This window comes from Rhyacophila brunnea, unplaced genomic scaffold, assembly GCF_057557595.1.
Source record: "Rhyacophila brunnea isolate RB1 unplaced genomic scaffold, BYU_Rbru_1.0 scaffold_23, whole genome shotgun sequence".
NCBI classification, from domain to species: domain Eukaryota; kingdom Metazoa; phylum Arthropoda; class Insecta; order Trichoptera; family Rhyacophilidae; genus Rhyacophila; species Rhyacophila brunnea.
Genome location: NW_028232893.1, coordinates 9,113,559 through 9,137,224, shown reverse-complemented (window position 1 = coordinate 9,137,224; position 23,666 = coordinate 9,113,559). Strand labels below are relative to the sequence as shown.

Below are 23,666 nucleotides of genomic sequence, written 5' to 3'. Positions count from 1 at the left end.
CGCAACCGCTCTCAACAAACATACTTCAGTTCTTCACTAATCTTCTCATCACACCATCATCCACTTACTTAGAAAATTATAACAGCAAGCAATGTTTTAACACAATGAAAGACATATAAAACACTTATACTGCTGTCAAGTGCGATAGACAAAAATAATATTAATTTAATTTGGTGGCAATTAAAAAGGAAAAGATAAAAGACTCACCATAATGCCTTAGGTAATTATACTGCATGACCGTATTGAAGAGTATATAAATCTCGTCAAACCATTTTAATTTTTCATTAATTTTAATTTTCGTCAACCAAATTTTCTACGATTGCAAGATATGCTTCCATTATTTTTTAAACGAGGATGTCAGCACTAACGAATCGACTGAATCGTCTGGTTTGTGGAAAACTGACATTGCTCTCAAAAGTTGTAATATTCGTGTTCGTTCCTTCGTTTGCAACCCTTTAAAATGTGCCGCCCCTAAGCATGAACCGCCTACCACCACGGGACGTCACTGAGGATAGAGATAGGTAATGTTAGAGGAAGCCGGGACCCCTTCTGGCTATTTAAGATAGCACAATATTATATTGTTTGTTGATATGAGTGAAATTTTATTCTGTTATTTAATTTTCAATACAATGACACAAAAGGTCTAGGTAAGGGGGGGGCAAACTTTTTAGATGGAGGGCCAAATTCAAGAATTCAAAATGAGTGGCGGGCCGCAAGTAAAATACCATTTTTAGATATACACTATTTATTATCACGAAAAATAAACATTACAAAAAATTAATGAGAAGAATGAAACGGTTGTACATTTTTTAACATTTTTTTAAATTCAGGTGTTAATTTTGTAGTTGATATTCTCAAAACTGCCCATTTAGGGCATCGGCGATATTTGATCGTAAAGAATTTTTATTGAGGTTCATGATCGAAAATGTTTGTTCACATATATAGGTTGATCCAAAAATAACGAACATTTTTCTTGCATAATCTTTAAGTTGGTCGAATTTGTCTGAATTAAGGGCATTGTAAAATTTGGAGATTTCTTCACGACGATGCAATTCTCTTAAATCAGTGTCACACAGCAGATCAATAATCTCAAGTTGTAGCTCCGTCGGTACACTATCAATATATATTGAAAATGGATCGCGTACTATTGCTAAACTTGTCTCAATTTTTCGGAAGACACCAAATCTTTGTTAAAAATCGTCTTTCAGAGCTTTAATAATTTTACCATATTCTTCAAATTTATATTCTGATATATTCAGCAACTTCAAAGTTGGAAAGTGGTCCACGTTGTTATTCGATATTTGTCAAAGGAATAACTTGAGTTTTAATTGAAATCCATTCAAACTTTTTACCATATCACGGGCATATATTTTTTTTCCTTGCAACGCGCAGTTAAAAGTATTTAAGTAGTTATGTATAGTATTTAAATGTGTCACGATGTTCAACGTAGAAAATAGTGGTTACATAGTGTGAGACGAGATGCAAGGAAGACGTACTGAGATAATACATTTACGAAACAACAAATTCTTCAAATTTTAATCTATTGTCAATATTTCTTTAAAAATATAAAAAAGTTATACGTAATCAGAAGTACAATTAATGATGGCGGACCGCAAAAACTACCCGGCGGGCCACATGCGGCCCGCGGGCCGCAGTTTGCCCCCCCCCTGGTCTAGGTACTATCCATGACAAAATAAGTATCAATATGCCATCTTGTTAGGTGTAAAAGAAAGGAAAAAAAAACAATTAGTGTTAAATGTTATACAAAACAACCTTATCAACTAAATGGTTTACATCCCTTATCAGTTATCTTAATCTTAACTCAGATAAGAAACTGTAAGGGCTCCAAAAAATAAACAAACAATGATAGTAATTTAGCACAAAAGTTGTGGTCAAATGAGATTTAGTGCTAAAAGCAAAAAATGTTAAAGTCTACAGTGTGCAAAAATTTCCCATGCAATTCAATGGTTTGATTTTAATATAAATACTTTCAAATCACAGACAATGGTATCATAAGCTTTCTGTGCTTCAAACAGTTTAAGTTTTGCTAAATTCAGCGTTTCGTTGAATCGTTCAGCTCTCTTTCAAAATGGCAGCCAAGGCAGTGTCTAAGGAAAAGAATTTGAAAGATCTTCTTCTGTTGTTCGACAGGCCTACTGAACCCATCTTCACTCCCAAGGGTGACGATGAAACCATTTTGAACATCCCGACTGAATATTTGGTGAGTTTTATTTATTTTCAATCGATTTAAATATTTCAATTAATGCTTTGATAAATTTTGTTTGACCTATTATAAAATTACTTTAAAAATCTTTGTAACTAAGTCCGTACATAATTAAAGTATTATGTTTCAGTTTGTTTTCTATAGTTTTGAAATACTGTACTGTCTTCATATCAGTGACGAAAGGTGGAAGTAGGTTGTAGAGATCTGACATAAATAGTGCACACCAAACTTTGTCACTCATACTTATTTGTTTTCATTGAACTTAGAATACAAATAATTGTAGGTGGTATTAGTTAGTTTTTTTTAAATTCAATTAAACCCTATGTAAAGCAATTTGATCCACTGCCATGAGAGAAGCAGAGGATTGAGAGGTGTGGAAAGTCTTGTTATCTCAGAATATGACAGAATTTCAAGGTAGTCAGTCATGTGGGAACGACAGAGAAGAAGAGATTTCCGGAAATTAAGTTTTCTTATATTCCATGTATAATAAATTCCATCTTCTCTCCGATTTCTTTTAACATTTGTTTATGATTAATACTGCCATTAAAATTCGTGTTTGAATATGTTGATAAGTCTAAAAACATTCATTCTCAGGGCAACTATTTGTAAGGTTGGTATTCTGTGGTAAATCAGGAATGTTTTTAAATTTTAGTTTGTTAAGAATTTACAAGCATTTTACTAAAATTTTAATTATCCAAAAACATAATAATCTGACATATCACAGAAAGCCAAACGTACAAATAGCTGCCATGAGAATAGATGTTTTTAGACATACCTATCAACATACAACATCATGCCATACACGGAAATAGTATTATACCTGTAACTATGACCTATATAGTTACTAAATTTTTAGCCATTCTGGAATAAAATTCCTGATGTTCTTAATTATTCAGTTGCAAGGCGACCTAGATGCGGTGACTTCCTTAGCCACCAATTTCGACAAGGAAAATCCGGACGCAGTCCATTTGGATATCTCCAATGTCCGGAAACCAGACTTGTCTTTCCCGAGGCAGCTGGGACTCATGAGTCCTTTCTCTCTCTTCATACCGCAGCACAAGAAGATGGCTGCCAAGCTTATTGATATATTCATGGGTAAGTAACACACAGACCTATTTTTTAGCAATGTTTTTATAAGTAACATTTTAAATACATACTTTTTCAACTATTACTGCAAACTGATTATGTAATGTATCATCATCATCAGCCTGAGTCTATCCACTGCTGGATGAAGGCCTATTCAAGCTGCTTCCACTTCTCTCGGTCCTGTACATTGCGTTGCCACGTACTTCCGCAGAACTTTATCATTTCATCGATCCAGCGGTCTCTAGGTCTACCTTGCAGACGTTTTGTACTTCTTGGATACCACTGGATGACTAGATTTGTCCAACGATTGTCTCTTCTTCGAGCTATGAGTCCTGTCCATCTCCATTTAAGGCTTTTAATAAACTCTATTACATCGCAAACCCTTGTCTGCTTCCTTATAAACTGATTCCTCTTTTTGTCATTTCGCGTTATGCCCAGCATGAACCTCTCCATACCACGTTGTGCTACTCTAAGTTTCTGGATCTCTCTTTTACTTAGGGTCCATGTTTCACACGCATATGTGATAACAGGAAGCACGCACTGGTTGAACACTTTGCGCTTTAGGCACAGTGGTAGGTCACTTTTGAAGACATTATTCAGGCGGCCAAAAGCACTCCAGCCTAGCTTTACTCTGCGAAAAATTTCATCAAATATACATCCATCTATAGACGTGTATCGATTGCTAATCTGCAAACCATTGAAAATCATTCTTTTGTTATTGAAATATTTTACGAACTGTCTTTAAAAACTTTTCAGCGGCTCGTGACGGAGATGAGTTGATGTCGTGGGCTGTGTACGCTCGTCCGAGGATCAATGCAGCTATGTACAACTACTCCTTGTCTGTGGCCATGTTGCATAGGTAATTAATTATTGTCTATTGTTTATATTTAAATCACATAATTCGGAAACACCTAATAGAAACAATCTTGAAAAAATATAAGTGCTGGGTCCACATGCAACTGATTTCAGCGAATGTGCTTGACCAATTTAGCCACCTGCACGAAATTAACCAATAACTATGCGTATATTTAAGTTAATAACTGTTGTGCCATTGTAAAGCAGAAGTCATAAAGATCTTGTATCTTGATCTATTGGTTATGGGTGTGAACTCACTATTTATGTGTTTAGATCCATGGTAAAAAAGAATTTTGTACTGTAGATAAATATTAAAATCACTTTTTTTCAGGGCTGACACGAAGAAAATCTACCTGCCCAATTTCATAGAGACCTTCCCGGATAAGTACGTTGACAGCCGAACCCTTGTAAAGGCTAGGGCTGAGGTCTCCGTTGGACCCAAAGGAACTTGGGTAATTAATTTCAAAACATTTAATCTTATTTAAATATTCCTTTATTTTTAATACACGAACTGGCAAGCCCATCCAAAGATACAAAACTTGTTAGGTAGGTACTTAATATATCGATTGAATCAACACGCAAATAGAATGATGTCAAAACACTTATTAGAACATTTCACAGTAAACTATGTAGAATGTAAAACTATGTATTATCCTGATCGCTAGGAATATGTTCATATTGATGTTTATATACTATGTAGGAGCCGATTAAAGTGCCCCGTGACAACACCGGTTCAGATACCAACATTGAACACCGAGTGGCATACTTCCGTGAGGATTTGGGCATCAACCTTCACCACTGGCATTGGCATCTGGTGTACCCCAACTATGTGACCGACAGGACCATCGTGGCTAAAGACAGGAGAGGAGAATTGTTCTATTACATGCACCACCAGGTTCTTGCTAGGTAAAACATTTATTTCACTAATATCACACGTTTCAGTCCTTCACTCAACTATGAATTTGATTACTTTGTCTATGTTTTTACAGACAAATTGCAAATAATAATTCAAAATTTGCTGTAATTCGAATAGTTAATGAAATTTCAAATTAATAAATATTTAGTGAATGTGAATTAACTTAATTTTTTGAGACGTGTAGAAAGGACACGTGTCTATAATCCCATAAAATTATAAGCCAACATTTCATACAATGTTTATTGAGTTTTTATGCCTCATGATATTATTACTATGGCAGTATCTGACAGGACGCAGATTTTTAATGACACACATTGAATGTAGAGCTCTTACTAAAATCGCTGTAATACCGATAATTTGAGTCGTAGTATTACATAATTATTCAAACAGATGTCACTGTGTGATTAATTTTTTAGATTATGCAAATCAATCGACAGTGGCTAGTAATTTGAGTTTATAGTCGGACGAGATAACTTGCGAAATTTGTATGTGCGGCCTGTCGAACACGGCGTCATAGAGTGAGAAAACTCGCTAAAACCGGTTAAATATAACAGTATTTGACTTTTGAAACGGCTATTCGGTAGTGAAAATTTTACTATATAACATTCTTTGTTTTCAGATACAATTTCGAACGTATGTCAGTCAACCTGAACCGTGTGAAACGATTGAGCAATCTCCGCGAACCGATCATCGAAGGCTACTTCTCTAAGCTGGATTCCCACATTGCTGGCAGAGGATGGCCGGCGCGCGCCGACAATACTGTTCTTCAGGATGTCATTAGGGAGGTGGATAACATCCGGTTGGATGTGGCTGATCTTGAGAGGTGGAGGGACAGAATCATGGAAGCAATTGAAGAAGGATTTGTCGTCAAGGTGTGTAAAGAAATGTCATGTGTCATGTTGAGATATTTTGTCTAAAATGGGACGACATATTTGTTCTTTGTTTCTGGGACAAAACTACTTGTGTAAGTTTTAATGCAGCTGAGATAATTGCATGATTTCATCGGAGTTTCGAAAATGTTGTAACATAGAAGTTCATTGATATTACTTATTTATATCAAATAAGTATTGATTACGTATGCTCTGACATGTTTTGACATGCTATGACAAAATCAATTACTCCCATAAAAGAGGATAATTAGTACTCGTAGAATTAAAATGTTATTTTTGTTAAAATGTAATGTAAAAACTTTTGCCCCTGTCCCACAGATCTGTTGTTGAATGTATCACAACAACCTGCTAATATAAAAAATATTTAAATAATCTGAATTTAAAACAATTTCAGCCTGATGGTACACGAGTCGTTCTGAGTGAACAAGAGGGCATTGACGTCCTCGGAGATATTGTGGAGTCATCGACACTGACGGTTAACAGAGCCCTGTATGGAGATCTTCACAACATGGGACATGTGCTACTTGCTTTCTCTCACGATCCGCAGCATCTGCATTTGGTAAATATTGCTATCATTCTTATACTTTGAGGATTGACCTAGTATTGGTAGAAACTGATGACCCCTTCAAGAGCCATAAGTACCCAGTATAGCTTGACTAGTCACCGATACAATCACTGATAATGTCAGTATTAAAACAAGTTTTCGATACGTGAAAAATTTAATAAACACTTAGTTGCAATGTGTAAAGAATTATGGGAAATATTGACCAAGGACTACAGCAGACACTTTTGGATGCTACTGGTAGCAGTCACACGATGCAGACTATATTTCTTGTACTGATATGAATACCTGAATTATGGCTGTGACCTCTACCAACCACTGTTGGGTTCATACACCTACCAGTGGCTGTAATCAGATAAACGTGATTACTTCTAATCAGTCTAATTGTTAAACATTATTTATTGTTATTAATTTTAGGAATCGTTTGGAGTGATGGGTGACTTTGCAACAGCTATGCGTGATCCTGCTTTCTACCGTTGGCATGCGTATCTCGATGACATTTTCCAGCGATTCAAGGGAAGTCTGCCAAGATACTCCGCCAAGAGGGTAAGATTGCATTTCCAAATTTTTTCAGTTATCATATTGTTTTTCCCAAACAAATGCCAGTATCTGCATAATACATTGTTTTTTCATTTATTCACAGCTGGATTATGCGGGAGTCAAGGTCAAGAGTTTGGACATTAAACTGAACAGCGATGCGTACAAGGGAGAAGATGCCAGCACGTTCCAGACCTTCTGGCAGGAGAGCGACATCAATCTCTCCCGTGGTATGGACTTCACTCCGAGAGGCTCCGTATTTGCCCGATTCACCCATTTACAACACGAAGCATTCACATACAAGTGAGTTATATACACACGGGAAACAAGGCATTCTATTCTTATTAATGAATTCTCAAAATAATAATCGTCAGCATTGAGTTGCTAGATTGACTTTTTGAAAGTCTACCAAATGCAGGGGGGCGGTTAATTTTCATGGTTTATATTCATTTGTAAATCACGATAAAAATATAACTATTGAAAATAATGTATGCTTTCAGCTTTGATGTCAACAATGAGACCAACGCTGAAAAGATGGGAACGTGCCGCATCTTTATGGGCCCCAAATATAACGAGAGAGGGCAGCCATTCTTGATGAGGGAGATGTCGCAGTTGATGGTTGAAATGGACAAATTCGTCGTGTCATGTAAGCTTTGAAATCATAATATTTTCAACAATACAGTTGAATTTCAAAATAATGTTTGCGACCCTGTTTCATATTCAAATACATACTTTCTTGTGAATGTTTCATATTTTATGCATATAAAGAATAATCTGAATTAAAACTTGCAGTGAAACCCGGCATTAACACCATTACCCGTCAGTCTATCGACTCCTCGGTTACGATCCCATTCGAGAGGACGTACCGCAACCTGGATGAAGACCGTGGTGTAGCAGGATCGGAGAAGGAGGCTCAGTTCAACTTCTGCGGCTGCGGATGGCCACATAACATGCTTGTTCCCAGGGGAAAACCAGAGGGCATGCCCGTTTATGTGTTCGTGATGATTTCGGATCACACTACTGACAAGGTGATTAATAATGATATTTTTTTTATTCTATACTGACAACATTTAAGAATGTTATGATACTTAGTGTTGAAAATAATATTATATACGTTTGAAAAACGTCATTTAATGTCTGGTTGAATGTTATTGTTTTTTCAATAACATAATAATATGCATATTTGGTTTAAGGGCACAAAATGCGGTACAATCCATCTATTCAACTTCTAATTACCTCCCAAATTCTTTCAGATTGACCAAGACGAAGAAGGTGAATGTGCTGACGCCGCCAGTTACTGCGGCCTGCGGGATCGTCGTTATCCTGACACCAAGTCCATGGGCTACCCATTCGACAGGGCACCCCGCGACGGAGTCACCTACATTGAGAACTTCCTCACAGACAACATGAAGCTCTTCGAGACCAAGATCAAGTTTACAGAGAGGACCGTGCCGGCCAAGGCACCGTCCGCGCCTGCCGTCACGAGAACTGCCAAGAAGTAACTCACTCATAATGATTGAAACTGCCTGCAATTTTTCATCCTCACAACATTATCCGATATTAGCATTCTTTATTTAAAATTAATGACAGTACACAGTATATTTTTTTTATTATTTTTATGGCATTCAATTTTTGTTTAAATTATATTATCATCAACTTCATAATAATCAAAAAAAATTTTGTACAAATAGAAGGATCCTTATACGTTATTTCTGTCATGACATTTGAATTTATTTAGCAAACGCATGAAGCATCGTTTCGTTGATAAGCATCACGAACATGAACATCGCTCAGTTGCCATTACGATTTTATTATTCATGCAATATGGTGGCCATTTTTTTAATGTTCAATGTGATTACTTACTCGAGTGCAGTTATATAGAGTTTTACACAAATTTTATAGAATTTTTCAACTAAATCATAATGCTGTAATATAAAGTGTAGTATTACTAGGGGCTTATCTACTCAGTGACAGATTGTCTTTTTTTACGCTCTGCAAATTGGCAAATAATTGACATAGTAGAAGTGTGAAGTTTTCTTCAAAAGAGCTTGCAATGCAGTCACTTGTAGCTAATTTCATATGTCCTTAATGGTCCCTTTTTCTTCAATTTCATACATTTAACTCTTTCTATCTCTACAGGAGGTTTCAACATCTTTGATAATAACTCTTGTTTCTTGTAATCAAATCTTCCAATTTGTTGACAGTAATTTTATTTAATTCAAAATTCTTTATTCAAAATTCAAGACAGTAGAATTATACTTTTTTAATTTAGATTTATGGCATTCAGTTTTATCATGAAAATTAATTATTTCAAAAAAAAAAAAAATGGGCAAGTTACCTACATAAATCTTTTTCTGCACATTAATCATATGCCTACTTCACTCATTTTTTAATATAGTGACTTTCCAATGAATTATCCCGTATCTAACAATAAATATACTAAATTTGTCAATAGAATAATGCCATGAATTTTTCATAGGCTTACTCGGTCACTTGATCTGTCTGTCAGAGCTTCCAAGCCAGTCACCCAAAATATCCCAGTAGAAATGTTTAGAACAACCGATTTCAGGTAAGGTTTTTTTTCTCAATAGGTTTATCCGATAATCAATAATGAATATTAATTTATTTGTAACAAATGAAATGATTAGTTTAAAAACCTGTTCATTAATATTTTTTCAAGACTTACTCTATAGCTCACACAAGAAATTTCTAAATTTAAATTATCACAATTTAATAAATCAGAAACTAAAATGAAAACAATTAATAATTGCCAGTTTGATAAATCCAGTTTTTTAACAAATACCGACCTATCTATAGCCATAAAGTTCATATTATTGTATTTTTGATAATTTTCTAATATCATTGATTGTTTCGATTCTACGCAGAACCAATATGAAACCTTTTGGACCTGAATGCTAGCACATCAGTCAAGGGATTGACTGCTTTCTGTTAAATTACCTACACAAAAAATACTAATTTTTAATTAAAAAAGCCCTGTCTTTAAAATAATAGTGTTATCGTACATGTACAAGCTATATTTTTATAAATTCAATTCACTTGCTGTTAAGAATACAAATGCTAACTTTCAGCACAGTTCTTTAACAAGATGTAATTTTTTTATTATCCTATGTTTAAAATTTGATTAAAAATTGTCTATGTACTTATATTTAAATTCTTTCTGTTCACAACCCACACATTATTATTGTATTCTGATTTGAAATTTGTTGTATGGAATATTTATGACAATGAAAATTAAAAATGTAATTGAATAATATTAGATTTAAACCGACCACCCGCTTGTTTCTTGAAATGATCTAATTTTAATAAATATATAATTATTTTAAACATAACCTATTTGTTTCAATTATTTGATATGCTTCATTTGTTAAAATGCCAACACAATGTTGAATGATGACATATATTGTCGGTCATTATTGCATTTCGGTAAAAACAATCAATTCTACTTACGAGTAGATCACTGCAAAACCAATTTAATAATATACAAACACAACCAATTAATTAAAAAACAACCTTTAAGCTTAAGATTGAAGGTGGGCAGATCCCACTTCATCCCCTGTGCAAGAAGTAGGCTATTATATTTATTGTCTATGGTTGCTATAGCCGACAGTGTTTAGATTGCGCCTGTTGTATCGCTGTGACCACTCTTACTTGTTTCCTGTCCAAACCATCAGATCTTACCTGTTATGTGATACATTAATGATATTTGACTTACACATTACATTATTACAGCGGTGACAAAAATTTTATATACGGTCATTATACACCTGTACACATGCATGGATTTACCGCAAGCAATAACGTATAAATTAAACTATCGCCATGATAACTGTTTACACACAAAAGTGCTGACTGTCTCTCTAAATTCATTCTTCATAATGCCAAGTGTTAGAATTAAAATAATACACAGATACAATAAGAGTTTCTGAATAACTCAGTGTTAAAATGACAAGAAATAAATCAAAAATTGTTTATTTAAATGTTATTTAATAAAATATAAAACTACCCGAACATATTTTATTTTACAGATTGTTATCAAGCTGTTAAAACCTGTGATGTGATAATTTTGTCAATATGTTATTTTTAATAATAGTAGAAACCACCAATTAAACATGCTCACTGTAATAGACTGTAGTAATGCTAGACTGTAATACTTCCAATTTATGTATGTAGTAATCATATCGAAACTATTACAAATACTCGATGACATGTTATTTAGAGAGATCAAGTGATTAACAGACTAATTGTATCATATTTGTGGTTATTGAACAATTTTTTAACTCCCATAAATAACAATTTTGTCACATAGTAGGTTTTAACACCTCCAAAAACTAGCTAACAAACTTTTTATGATATAAACATAATCACTGGATAAAGTAAGTTATTTATTATTACCTTGGAAACCGTCGAAGCATTTAGATTTATGTATATACAAATTTAGTGTACACTTTTTATGTTGAATCTTAACACCCTACCTCCACCCCTCGCCACTGCCCCCCTCATCATCACACTTCATCACAAAAACATGTGATATTTTTGAATCCCCGCCCCCAATTCATTAAAAAAGAAACCATTTCGTCTCTGTTCTGGCAGAACACACTAACTGGACAATACTAGTTTTGAGTAATTTGACATTGAAGTTGTTAAAATCTTTGAAATGGTCTATCATGTGAGTTTATTAAGTATTTGTAAAAAGGATGACTTTAAAATAAAGACTGCTTATTTATTAAGAAGGTTTCCAGACGGTAAAGTTTGAAATAATGAACATTTTAGTATAACTAACTCAATATGTAATTTTTTCGAATTAGTGTCTTTTGCCAGAACAGTGACGATTTATTCTTTAAAAAAATGAGTCTACTTTGTTGGTTTTTCTACAACCCCTCTAACCTCCCATCATAAATAGTAAACCTCCTCCTCTTGGGGCGTGACGTTATAGATAGACAACCCCTAATGTAGTTACATTTTTCTCATTGATATTCCCTCATGAAATTTCCATAAAAAAAATATTCATTCATGAATAAAAATGTTAAATTTAATAGGAATGTATGCAATTAACATAAAGCTTTTATTCACATATCAAATGTGAATCAGGAAGTATTCGAGAACTCTTGTTATAACCGGAGCAGGGAACCGAACCAGAAATGAACCCGTTATGATTTTTTTCATTTGAACCCAACCTTTAAAACATGTAGGGGTTCCACAGCTCTGGTCAGAACAGGAACAATAATTCTTACATTTATAACACCCACAAACATGATAATTGAGTATTTTTCCACTTTCCATTAGTATTTTAAGTGTAAATTCTTGTTAAATCACTTATGCGGGCCGGGTACTTAGTGACTGGACATCGGCTGTCGTCGTTCAGGTGTCTCACTATGCACTTGTAGCAGAAGACATACCTGGAATAAAAATATTTATATCTGTACCTACGAACCAGTGTATTGTAGAGTAGCACACTCAAGGGGGGGTTTTCGCGTCCGGACCATCCCCAGGAATAAAAAAAATAGAGTTTATTAAGGTTGATGGTAACACTCGCTAGGTTGTACATAAAAACTCGTCTCGACTGCAACACATCGAATTTGTCTATGCCTTTTCCTTGCATTCATAAAACTTATGTAACTTAATCAGCGTTGCCAGATAATTATTTTACCAAGTCGAAATTTTTACCATGTGAAATAAAAAAATCGGGATTTGGGAGCAAAAAGCGGGACAACCTAAAAAACTTAGTTCAATATTTCAAATGCTCATCTCTATAATCATAAATGGCACATCATAAACTACAAAATTCTTTAACTATCAAAATAATAATATTAAACAATATTTTTTTCGACACTCGCCAATTTGTACTGATTTGGCTGAAGATTTTACTTCCTTAAGAGTTTCTTTCAGCACATGTTGAATTGTACAAGTAATTCCGATTTTATTAACTTAATAGAACACATTCTGATTTTTCATCTGACCATTTTAAATTCATCTGATAAAATACCCATTCAGTAAAGCAATTATTAGATGTTGGTATGCTTAAAATAAATGAAATCAGCTTGAAAATATTTCTTTTTTATATATATATTTTCTTGTCTCGGGAGTAACTTGAATATGTCTTAATCTAAATGTCACGCCATCCCGGGGGGCCTGTTAGTGTCAGATCATGATAGAGCAAGAATGTTAAACGGTGGCGATCATATCATACCCAATATTTCCGCCTTCTTATTCTCTTAAACGCCAATACAAAATCGCTGTATCTTTGTCTGATACACAATGACATTTATTCATTTTGAGAAGAATATTGCGTTACATCATTGTCATGGCTGTGTGCGAGGGAGAGACTTGCAACATGGCAGGCAGTTATGGTTTATGGCTATGTTCATGTTGAGATAAATTTCAGTGTGCATTACGCCTAATTGCGGGAAGCAACATTGCCATGTTAGTCACTGTTTTGTTTATCTGTCATTCTACTTTCATCGTTCTTAATTAGGTAGTTTTATATAACTTCGGTATTCTATGCATCAGGCTCTAAGGAAATATTTATATTAAGGTTGTACCTCAGTTGAGGCATGGTCTAAAAAGATCGTGGCTAGGCGATGCGCGGATTGCAGGTCGCGGGTGCAAATGACGCATGCCAAACAAAATATAATTTGTCATATAAATCCAACATACGTCCATTTTATGTTCTGTTTATTATTTTATTAGTAACAATAATAATATATTCATTGACATGTTTTCTTTTTAAAGTAAATGGGTAACGTTTTTAGTCATCTTTACACGATTTAAGAATTAATCCGCCCGTCGCCATCACGAAACAAAGTGACCAAAAGAAAGTTTCCAGCTCGACGTTCTCTCTCAGAATGCGAGCGAGTCCAAAATTTCGTTGCGCCTATAGTTGAAATTTATTTGCCGTTTCACTGATGTATCATCACCTTAAGGAAATATCTTACCCCGATACTGGCAATGCTGTTGGTATTTTCCAAGTCTGTGGACATATCGGACACCTGTATATAACTTCGGTATTCTATTTGGAAAGTAAAAAATTCTAATTCTAGGCCCTAAGGAAATATTTATATTAAGGAAATATCTTACCCCGATACTGGCAATGCTGTTGGTATTTTCCAAGTCTGTAGACATATTGGACACCTGTTCATGTATTGCGATGCTCGAATGTCCGCCTGTTGGAATAGTCAATCATTAATGTACAACGTAATCAAGTAATAAAAAGAAAAGCAGTTGAGCCGTTTATTTATCAAAATCGATAAGCCTAAAAATGGTCAAAATCTAGCATATAATACGTACACATTTAAATGTAATTATCTATAACTTGTACAATCTAACAAAAACGAGTGTAATTTTTTACAATGATAATTAAATTGCTACATAAACCAGTAAATTAAAATGATAAAAACAAGTGGTAATAATAATAAAAATCCGTAGGTAAATTAAAAAGAATTTGACATTAAAACCAATCATTTAAGCTTAAAACCTTTATTTACCATGAACTGTGTACATATTGGTATATTGAAATAGATAGGTACCTCATAATATGTAAAAACAAATAGTGATTTATATGGTTTTCTCTGCACATAAGTATGTAGTACGTATTTAGATAAATGTGTAATAATATTTACTTTCGGAGGCTCTGGGATGGGCAGCGTGGTGGCTTCCATGTGCGGCCCTCTATCTTCCCACCACTTGAGGAATTGAATGAAGAACGCTCCGATTTCCATGGAACGCACTATTACAGTTCCGACCATTCCAAAAGTCACTCTGGCAGAACTGAAAAATCAATATTATAAGTATTTGTGGATTTTGATGAAATGCCAGCACACTAGGAGTCTCCGTTAATGGTTGCATCCAGAGGGTCGGAGAGATTTTGTGATACTTTCAGGGACGTGTAAACGTCAACAATTTCCTGTACCCGGGGTTCTCCATTAACCCTTTATAAGGCAAAGGTCAAAAACGGTTTATTTATCGACCACCGCATTTATGAGCTATAAGTCATACACTAAACATGGAAATATCAATCTTAGTGCTTCAAGACGTTGTCGAGAACGTTCTCTGGTTACGAAATAAACCATCTAATATGAAGTGTACGTCAAGCGCTCGCAAAACATTAATTCAACGATTGGTCGATGTATCGGCCATTGCGCGTTTGCGGTCACGACTCGACGGATTCGCGAGTGACACTTGACTTTGCAAGTCATTTTTTTCCCATTTATATTTTGTTTTGTGAAAAAAAGGTATGTACATAATTATTTATTATGCATTTATTTATCGATTTACATTATATTTTTTACTTGGAACTTTAATTGGAAATAGAATGATGAAACAAGTAGTCTATTTACTCATTTCATCATTCTTTTTTCAAGCGGGAAATATATAACTTCAAATTTTCAATTTGCACGACTGACTTCTAGAATTATTTTAAACATAAAAAAGCGGTTTAGGCAGCAGTGCATAGGTATATTTTATTGTGAATATAGTATACTATCATGAATATATTTTATTTTTACTCAAAATATTTGGGATCGGAAAAGTTTTCAAAATATCCGTGAAGAAATGGTGTTTTTTTGTTAGTTGTGCATCAATTGAATGCTAAAATACTCAATTACTATCAATATCGCAACTTTCATGGGACTGTATTGCATTGTATTATATTTTACTGTAGAATCAAATCAAATCAAATTTATTTATTTTACATATAATGAACATAACAAATTATAAATTCAAAGCGTTCATGACATGACATAAAATAAGTGTTATTAATTTTTAAAAATAAAAATACAGAGAATAAGTAATAAAATAAGAAAATAAATAAAATAAGTAACAAAATAAAAGTAGATGGCAGCACACAGAATGAACTTTGATAGACCCTATCTTAAAAACTTATAAAACAACGTCCACCTAAATTCACCCTCACGTAAGTGGAATATATCAATATCCGAAACAATTTAATTAAACATGGTTACTGCCCTCCCAATTGGCATTACTAATGGCAGGTTAGTTCTGCACCGTGGGAGAACAAACAACGGATGCCCTCGATTCCTAAGGTAATTATCAGAGACACACAAGCCAACACCACCAAGAATGGCAGAGTTCACATTAACGCCGCATATAAGTCTGAAAAAATATGTAGCTAAATAAAGATCCCTTCTAAATTTTAAGCTACAGTATGTAAGCATCCCTAAGAGAAAATCAGTCCGATAGAATCACGAATAATATCCATACAGCCGAAAGTAAAGGAGTCTTAAAAATTTCTTTTGGACTCTCCACCATAATGTCGTACTTCAACTAATGCGGGGCGCAAACGATAGACCCACTCTCAAGTCTGCTTCTAACTAAGGAGTTATAGAGAATTTTTAGTACCATAACATCCGAAAAGACGCAAAGGGAAGTACGCAAGACAAAGCCCAACATCTTTAGCGCCTTAGAAGCCTTTAGAAGTAACATCATCATCATCAGCCGAGGTCTATCCACTGCTAGATGAAGGCCTCCCCCATCATACTCCATTTTTCTCGGTCATATCGTAATATGGTAATGTTGTAGGTAGGTAGGTACTGTTACGATAATATGTTTTATTTTTGTTTCAGTTCATCATGAGTAAATCCAAGAAAAAAAGTTATCAATGTGCTTATTGTAGTACGGCTAGAGAGCCAAAACGCACATCTTATTTTTGTAAGCAATGTAACTTGCCGCTTGGCATACTATGTTTTGAAAAGTATTAAGTAAATGGGTGTAAAAAAAAATTAAATCGAATTGTAAATTTTCTTATGATTAAATAAATAATATGTACAACCATTATTTCTTTATTTTATTTGAAAAAAATATATCAAAAAAAAATACCTGAATGGGCACTGGTTGATAAAAAAAACCATCATAAATTAAATTAAATAAATTTTCCAAAATTCTGATAGATATTTTTTATTTTTATATTGAAATTGTTTTAAGATATTAAATATCTGATGTAAAATGATAGAGATCGGTTTGAAATGAAGAAAAAAAATGTTTTGCCCTATAAAGGGTTAAAAGTGAGAGTAGACTAGAAATTGAAATTAATAAAAGACTATTGTGCCAGGCAGTAAATGTCGTTTCAGTCCAATGAAGGTGCTGTGTTTCATGGCATTGAACCGACAATTGAAATTGCTACTTGTACAAAACATTAATTTGTCATGTATGGTTCGGAAACCATAGAGGATATGTTGGGCTTAGAGGAGCGAAAAGTGCTACACAGTATCTTTTACATCTTTGGATTAATTGTTAATAACTTAAAGTTACGTAATATGCATTTTGACCTAAGAATTTGAACTCTAGATAGGGGTGTTATAGGTATTTCATTTCAGGAATTTTAAAGACGAATCGAACAATTGTATTCATATTCTTCTTCTATTGCCACCCCCAAAAACAAAATTGTGACTCCCATTCTGGTTTGAAATCTGTTGTATTGTTTACATAACCTACTTATGCTTTTATCAACGTTTCAGGTGATAATAATGGTCAATGTATTGCTTTTGGCTGTCTATATAAAACTGACAAGGGAGTATCTCTCCACGAGACGTTTTATGCCTGTGTTTGGCCCTGAAAATTGGCAAACAAATCTCATTGTACAATTAGTGTGAAGTTCTCTTCAAATGAACCTGCAATGCAGTCACTTGTAGCTAACCTAATCATTAGATCAGAAGACCACAATTTCACACATTCAGGCTCCGTCTCTATAAGTTTTTTCGACATATTTGATTTTGACTTACTTGATATTACCACTCCTCAAATCGCCAAAGAAATCCGACCACGTTCTATCTTCAATTCCGGTATTATTAGGTTGGTAGTTTAAGGTGAGTGACGCGATTTTTAGCAGTGGCGAGTGACTGACGGATCTACCTGACATGTACGCCAAGTATTGAATCATGCAGACCGATTCATATAGAAAGTGGAACGATGCATGAATTTTGACAAGCAGCTTTTGATAGATGCCTTTCCAATTCTGAAAAAACAAAAGATAATCAAAGTGATGACTCAGTTACGATAGCATCATGATGAAACCTATAGTCAATTGATCAGGTATAAATTTATCATAATATCAGTTTCTTCAGTTCAGTTATCTATAATGTTGTCAAAATAACATAACCGTTAACATAATTTTACTCCCTACTTTAATTATAGTTTGTCAATTTATGGCTACGGCCGTATGTTGTAGCTTAACCACTAGGGAATGACAAAAGAAATGGCGTATTTCAAAAAAACACTACCTTATTCTTAGGTCAATAATTATTATAAAGCAATCATTATGCATAAGATGTTTATCACACTTAAATGGTCAAAGACATAGCTTATAATAAGTATCTTTAGAATCATCTTCAAATGTGTTAATCTTGCCGATTTTTTGAATAATAAAATGCCTAATTCTTGTCAAATTTGGGATCACAGAGATTATCAATATAATTTTTTATCGTGAATATTTTACAAAAATTATCTCGTAATAAATTATACTAATGGTTTCATAAATGCGTTTAAAAATTAATCAACGTGAATAATCTTAACACCACTGCACAGTTATGTACCGAAATATGACTATATTCTAAAACATTAGAACGAGAGGTTTAAAAGAATACTATTTTATGTAACAAAAATACTTTATGCAGTCATCAAATGTTTAAAATAACTATAAAGGATAATAAGGCTTCAAAATTATATAAATAGATTATCTATAATGTTTAAGGAGTGTCCAGGATCATGGTTTGAAAATACAATAAAAACTCAATTTTGACCTTCGACGAGCATGTCCCCCCTTAATTTGTCAATTGTTTAAAAACAACATTTTCGATCCTAAGCAATAAAATCCGATCAGGCAGTTAATTATACCGATGCCGCCGGGATCGGATTAAGTTTATGACACTAGTTAAGTGTCTAAGTACCTAATCGGTGTTTTCGCCAACAACATTCAAAAAGTATCCATGCATATGGTTGAAAAATTGTATGTAAAACAATCCAAGCTTTATGAAGTCAGTAGGTACCTACCAGCGCCGGCAGCTCATTACAATAAACAACTTCTTTTGTAATTTATGAATGCCATGCTTGTTTTGGGGATTTTTTCGATGGTTTTCAGATTTTTTATGTTATATGCTTAAATATAACGTGGCATGAAAAATGTTATACAACGATATAACGTGTAATTTTTATAACGAGAAAATTCAGTCGGTCCCATCTTCCTCGTTATAACCAAGTTCAACTGTATATGTATTGTAACCATTACCATAAATATAGGTTTATGTCCTATTCGGTACGATTGTTTTACTAATAGTTATGTTTCTGAGAAATTAAAAGTTTAAAGGTTACATATAAGCATACTTTAGGAGTCAATCCATCACGTTCCTGTAATTTGTACTTCTCCGCCAGCTGGTCTAGTTTCTGCCTGAGGTATGGGAACACGACTAGCAGAAATAGCGAGATCTTCTCTTCTCTGGCTGGCAGGTGGCCGTTATTGAACATTTGCGATCTGAGTGGAAACCGCTGCAGGCCGTAGAAGGATTCAGCAAACGATGCCGCTGTTAAGAGTTTTAATTCAATGTATCATGGAATAACACACTAACTCTAAATTATCAACTTTTCAGGAGAGCAAAAAAACCAATCAATAAAATGTGTAGCAAAATCCGTTTATTTTATGCAAATATTATTTAAATTATAATTTATATCTTAAAAAATAATAACAATAACTTGTGATACCAACACAGGTGGATTATTGTTCCATGTTATTTAAGATATTACAAAAAATTTTATATAATCATAACTCTACTATACTCTTACGAGTATTATTTTAAACAATATTTTGGGTGCTCTTCGAGAAAAAAATCCAAAAAAAAATTGGCTGGTGTGGAATTTTTTTCTATGCAACAATAACATAAATAACAAAAAACATAAAATACCCTATTTTGAGTTGGTGTGTTATTCCATGAGGTAGTCGATGTTTATTCAGTTAAAGAGCACATAACATTACTAGATAATAGACAATTATTAATAGTTTGGTGATAAACGAGTCCTGTGAGAACAAGCATTGTCAGCAAAATCTGTGACATAAGAATCGATCGTGGAAATATTATTTAATTATTTTTATATACATTTTTCACAAGCCGTCGGCATATCAGTTAATGCTTACTTAGTATGAAACGTGGACGGCGAAAAATAAAATCCGTTTAGTATATACATTTTAGCATACAAATTTCACATGAATCTAATTACCATTTGCAAATAAAAACTTTTACCACAGTAATGTTATTAATATTTATTATGTAAAAATACATTTCTCACCAAAGACATGGGATACTCAGTGTAAACATTATTCAATCGTGAGGAGTTCAATAAATAGGCCATCACGATTGAACAAATATCTCACTCCACATTTTATCTTGGTAGAGAACTGTCACTCTGTACCATCATGCCTTGGCCAAAAATATCTACGTCGCTGTTATCATTTTATCATTGTATCACTGTACTTGTGTCAATCCGTCAAATAAACACGCAACCGCTCTCAACACACATACTTCAGTTCTTCACTAATCTTCTCGCCACACCATCATCCACTTACTTCGAAATTTATAACAGCAAGCAATGTTTTTAACACAATGACAGACATATAAAACACTTATACTGCTGTCAAGCGATAGACAAAAAAAAATACTATAATAGGTAATTTGGTGACATTTAAAAAGGAAAAGATAAAAGACTCACCATAATGCCTTAGGTAATTATACTGCAGGACTGTATTGAAGAGTAGATAAATCTCGTCAAACCATTTTAGAAGCCAACCAAATTTTCTACGATTGCAAGATACGATAAACTAAAAAAAGAATTACATATTTTAAATGACGGAACGGAAGGAGAAATTGCCAAGAAAGTGAATCTACGAACAACGAAATGGCGAAAATACATTTTTCCATATTGCGAATACAACTTGAAAGATGGCTTGAAACTCACATCTTTATATAGAAACTAGTTGTTTATTCATTTAAAGGAGTACTATTCGTAGTAGTGGATAATACTTCATGCTATAGATCTACCATCATAAATTGGCATTTCAGTGAGGGCGCTAGTATGACATTGAGAATTTTACCATAACTAACAAAAAAATGGTAATTTATAATTATTTATTGGTAGTAGATTTCTGTACAAATATTATGCAATCCATAATTCGAGAAACATGTTGTAAAATTAAATGGCATTTATAACAAATTTATCCTCGATAGACAATTTTAGTTTCAAATTCTACCGGCTGCCAACTTACGATGGTAGATCTTTAATGTGGTATGTTTATAATAACTAGCCAAGGCTAATTACATTCAGGCCGTGGTACTGAATTGCAAATTACAATTGTAGTGCTAGTTATTGATTTTTTTTTAATGCAATGCGGTAAACTTTTCGTAATAAACGAAGATTTTCGATTGCATATTTCATTCAAATTGTTACCGTTTATTTCAATATTTCAACAGATACCATATTGCATTCGAAGTATGCTAGGACTACCATCAAAGTTTACAGTTTCGTGGCTCGGCCTGACTATTAGTGGGCCTTGATAACTGGCACATTCAGCTAGCTGTCTCGCTAGGTGGCAATTAATGCCGACTGTTCAATGTAGAAACGTAATTTATATGACCGAGAGAAATGGAATCAGCTTAGAGAGGCCTTCATCCAGTAGTAGATTGGCCCAGTTTGATAATATAAATCGGTATATAATACCACCAATTTTCAACATAGCAACAATATAGTAACGCAGATTTAGGACCAAGAGGAATGGAATCAGCTAGGAGAGGCTTACATCTAGCAACGGATTGACTCAGTGCAATGATGATATACCTAAATAGGTTTATAAATCACTAATTCTGATAAATTGAAAGCAATGCATAGATCAGACAGGATTGGAATCACCTTGGAAAGGCCTTCAGTTAGCACCCAATTGATTCAGGTTGATGATGATATAAATAGGTACTTATTTAATATCACAAAATTCAATAAATGTAGCAATACATAGGCTCGAGAGTAATGGAATTAGCTTGTAATAATTAATGGCGATCGCCACTGTTGCATTTGTATTTGTCATTGATAGGTTGAATTGAATCGTGTTTATTATTGGTAATTAAATACAACTCTGACTTAAAAACATTTGGTTCTTTACGTTTATCCTGGATACAGCGGCAAACACATTTTGAAAATAGCCGATATACTGGATTATTTGTTAGTTCGGGTTAGTTCAGGTTAGGTTAAGTTATGTTAGGTTATCCTAACAAATAATCCAGTATATCGGATATTTTCAAAATGTGTTTGCCGCTGTATCCAGGATAATCGACTTGTACTGAACATTTTGATTTGTACATTTTAAAATGTGATTTTTGAGCCCTTTTTCAGGTTTTTCTTTAACAACATGGTGAAATCATAAATATTTTATAATAGTGACCAATTGCCAGTATTGCAGTTAGGTTCTGACAACATTGAGAGAAGTTTTTCTTTCTATCAGTAATTTATGGATAAAGCCGTGTTGACACGGTCCAAGTACGATCCAAGTACACTTGGACCGAGTGCCATCCAAGCGCACTCGTACGGGACATCTTCATACAAATTACTCCTATAAGTCCTATCCAAGCTACTCGGACCGTGTCCTACTCATCCAAGCTAGCTTAGATAGGAATAATTAGTATGAAGATGTCTCATACGAGTGCGCTTGGTCCAAGTCAACTTGGATCGTACTTGGATCGTGTCAAAGCGGCTTAAAAGAATTAGTAGGTATTTATAAATTTCAAATTAAGAATTCCAAATGACATGTAAATGGATTGTCACATAACATCGAAAATTACCTCTGCAACTTTTCGCAAAGCTGGTTGTATTGTCGAATGTAGAGATTCTTGGGCAGCCACTTCAAATATAGAAGGCTTGTCATTTAAGGTTCTCGTTAAATGAGCGGCATGAGCTGCCATCGCGATTTTTTATTGTATTTGCTTGAATAAAATATACCGCTTTTTTAGGTTAGTTTCCTGTCAAAAGAATGAAACAACGTTTATAATATTGTCTCGCTTTTGCACAAACGTGAAATCAAAGGTTAAAGACAACAATGAAAAACAATTATTTTATCAAATAAAGCAATTCTTTCTTGCAAACACATTTGTTAAATTGTATTGATAAGACATATAAAAACATAGAACTTTGTTTTGACACTTACTTTACCGGATATTTTTATTTGAAAGTATGGCTATTTACTAATCTATTTTGATATTGTTAAAGGATACATGAACCAACCAAAATAAAAATCGCACCGAAAATATTTTTTAACTAAAATCATTGTAATGATACCGTTGTTATTACATCATGTAACAGTTGTTTGATTACCCATTGTTATGTAGAAAATAATATTAAAAGTTTTTATTGCAGAGAAACAATATTTGGATTTTATTAAAACAACTTACTATTGTATTGGTAGGTATTTATTAAAATTAATACATTAATGTTATACAAGAAAATATGATCAAGAAGAACAATATTTATATGATATCACTATAAACAAAAGAAGAAAATGTAACAGAAAACTTAACAACAATAAAACTGTTATGC

General features: G+C 33.7%; 2 protein-coding genes across 3 annotated transcripts; one reads left to right on the top strand and one right to left on the bottom strand.

Annotated features, from left to right (window-relative positions):
• The first annotated feature begins 2,089 nt into the window (after positions 1 to 2,089).
• Positions 2,090 to 8,572, top strand: LOC147069443 (phenoloxidase 2-like). The gene is made up of 12 exons (XM_085950803.1): positions 2,090 to 2,221; positions 3,121 to 3,319; positions 4,067 to 4,169; positions 4,497 to 4,617; positions 4,866 to 5,071; positions 5,701 to 5,953; positions 6,366 to 6,530; positions 6,951 to 7,079; positions 7,177 to 7,373; positions 7,571 to 7,716; positions 7,863 to 8,098; positions 8,324 to 8,572. The coding sequence occupies exons 1-12, from the start codon at positions 2,090 to 2,092 to the stop codon at positions 8,570 to 8,572; spliced, it is 2,136 nt and encodes a 711-aa protein (XP_085806929.1).
• A 2,472-nt stretch (positions 8,573 to 11,044) lies between these two features.
• On the bottom strand, positions 11,045 to 23,305 carry LOC147069442 (peroxisome assembly protein 12-like). Of its 2 annotated transcripts, XM_085950196.1 has the most exons (8): positions 23,278 to 23,305; positions 22,916 to 23,092; positions 20,799 to 20,907; positions 19,422 to 19,618; positions 17,825 to 18,057; positions 14,708 to 14,855; positions 14,166 to 14,251; positions 11,045 to 12,487 (listed from the first exon to the last, which is right to left on the bottom strand). In XM_085950196.1, the coding sequence occupies exons 2-8, from the start codon at positions 23,033 to 23,035 to the stop codon at positions 12,379 to 12,381; spliced, it is 1,002 nt and encodes a 333-aa protein (XP_085806322.1). In that variant the 5' UTR covers positions 23,036 to 23,092; positions 23,278 to 23,305; the 3' UTR covers positions 11,045 to 12,378. The 2 variants fall into 2 exon arrangements, with proteins under 2 accessions (XP_085806322.1, XP_085806321.1); XM_085950195.1 differs by having other exon boundaries at positions 22,916 to 23,287.
• Between the last annotated feature and the right edge of the window lie 361 nt (positions 23,306 to 23,666).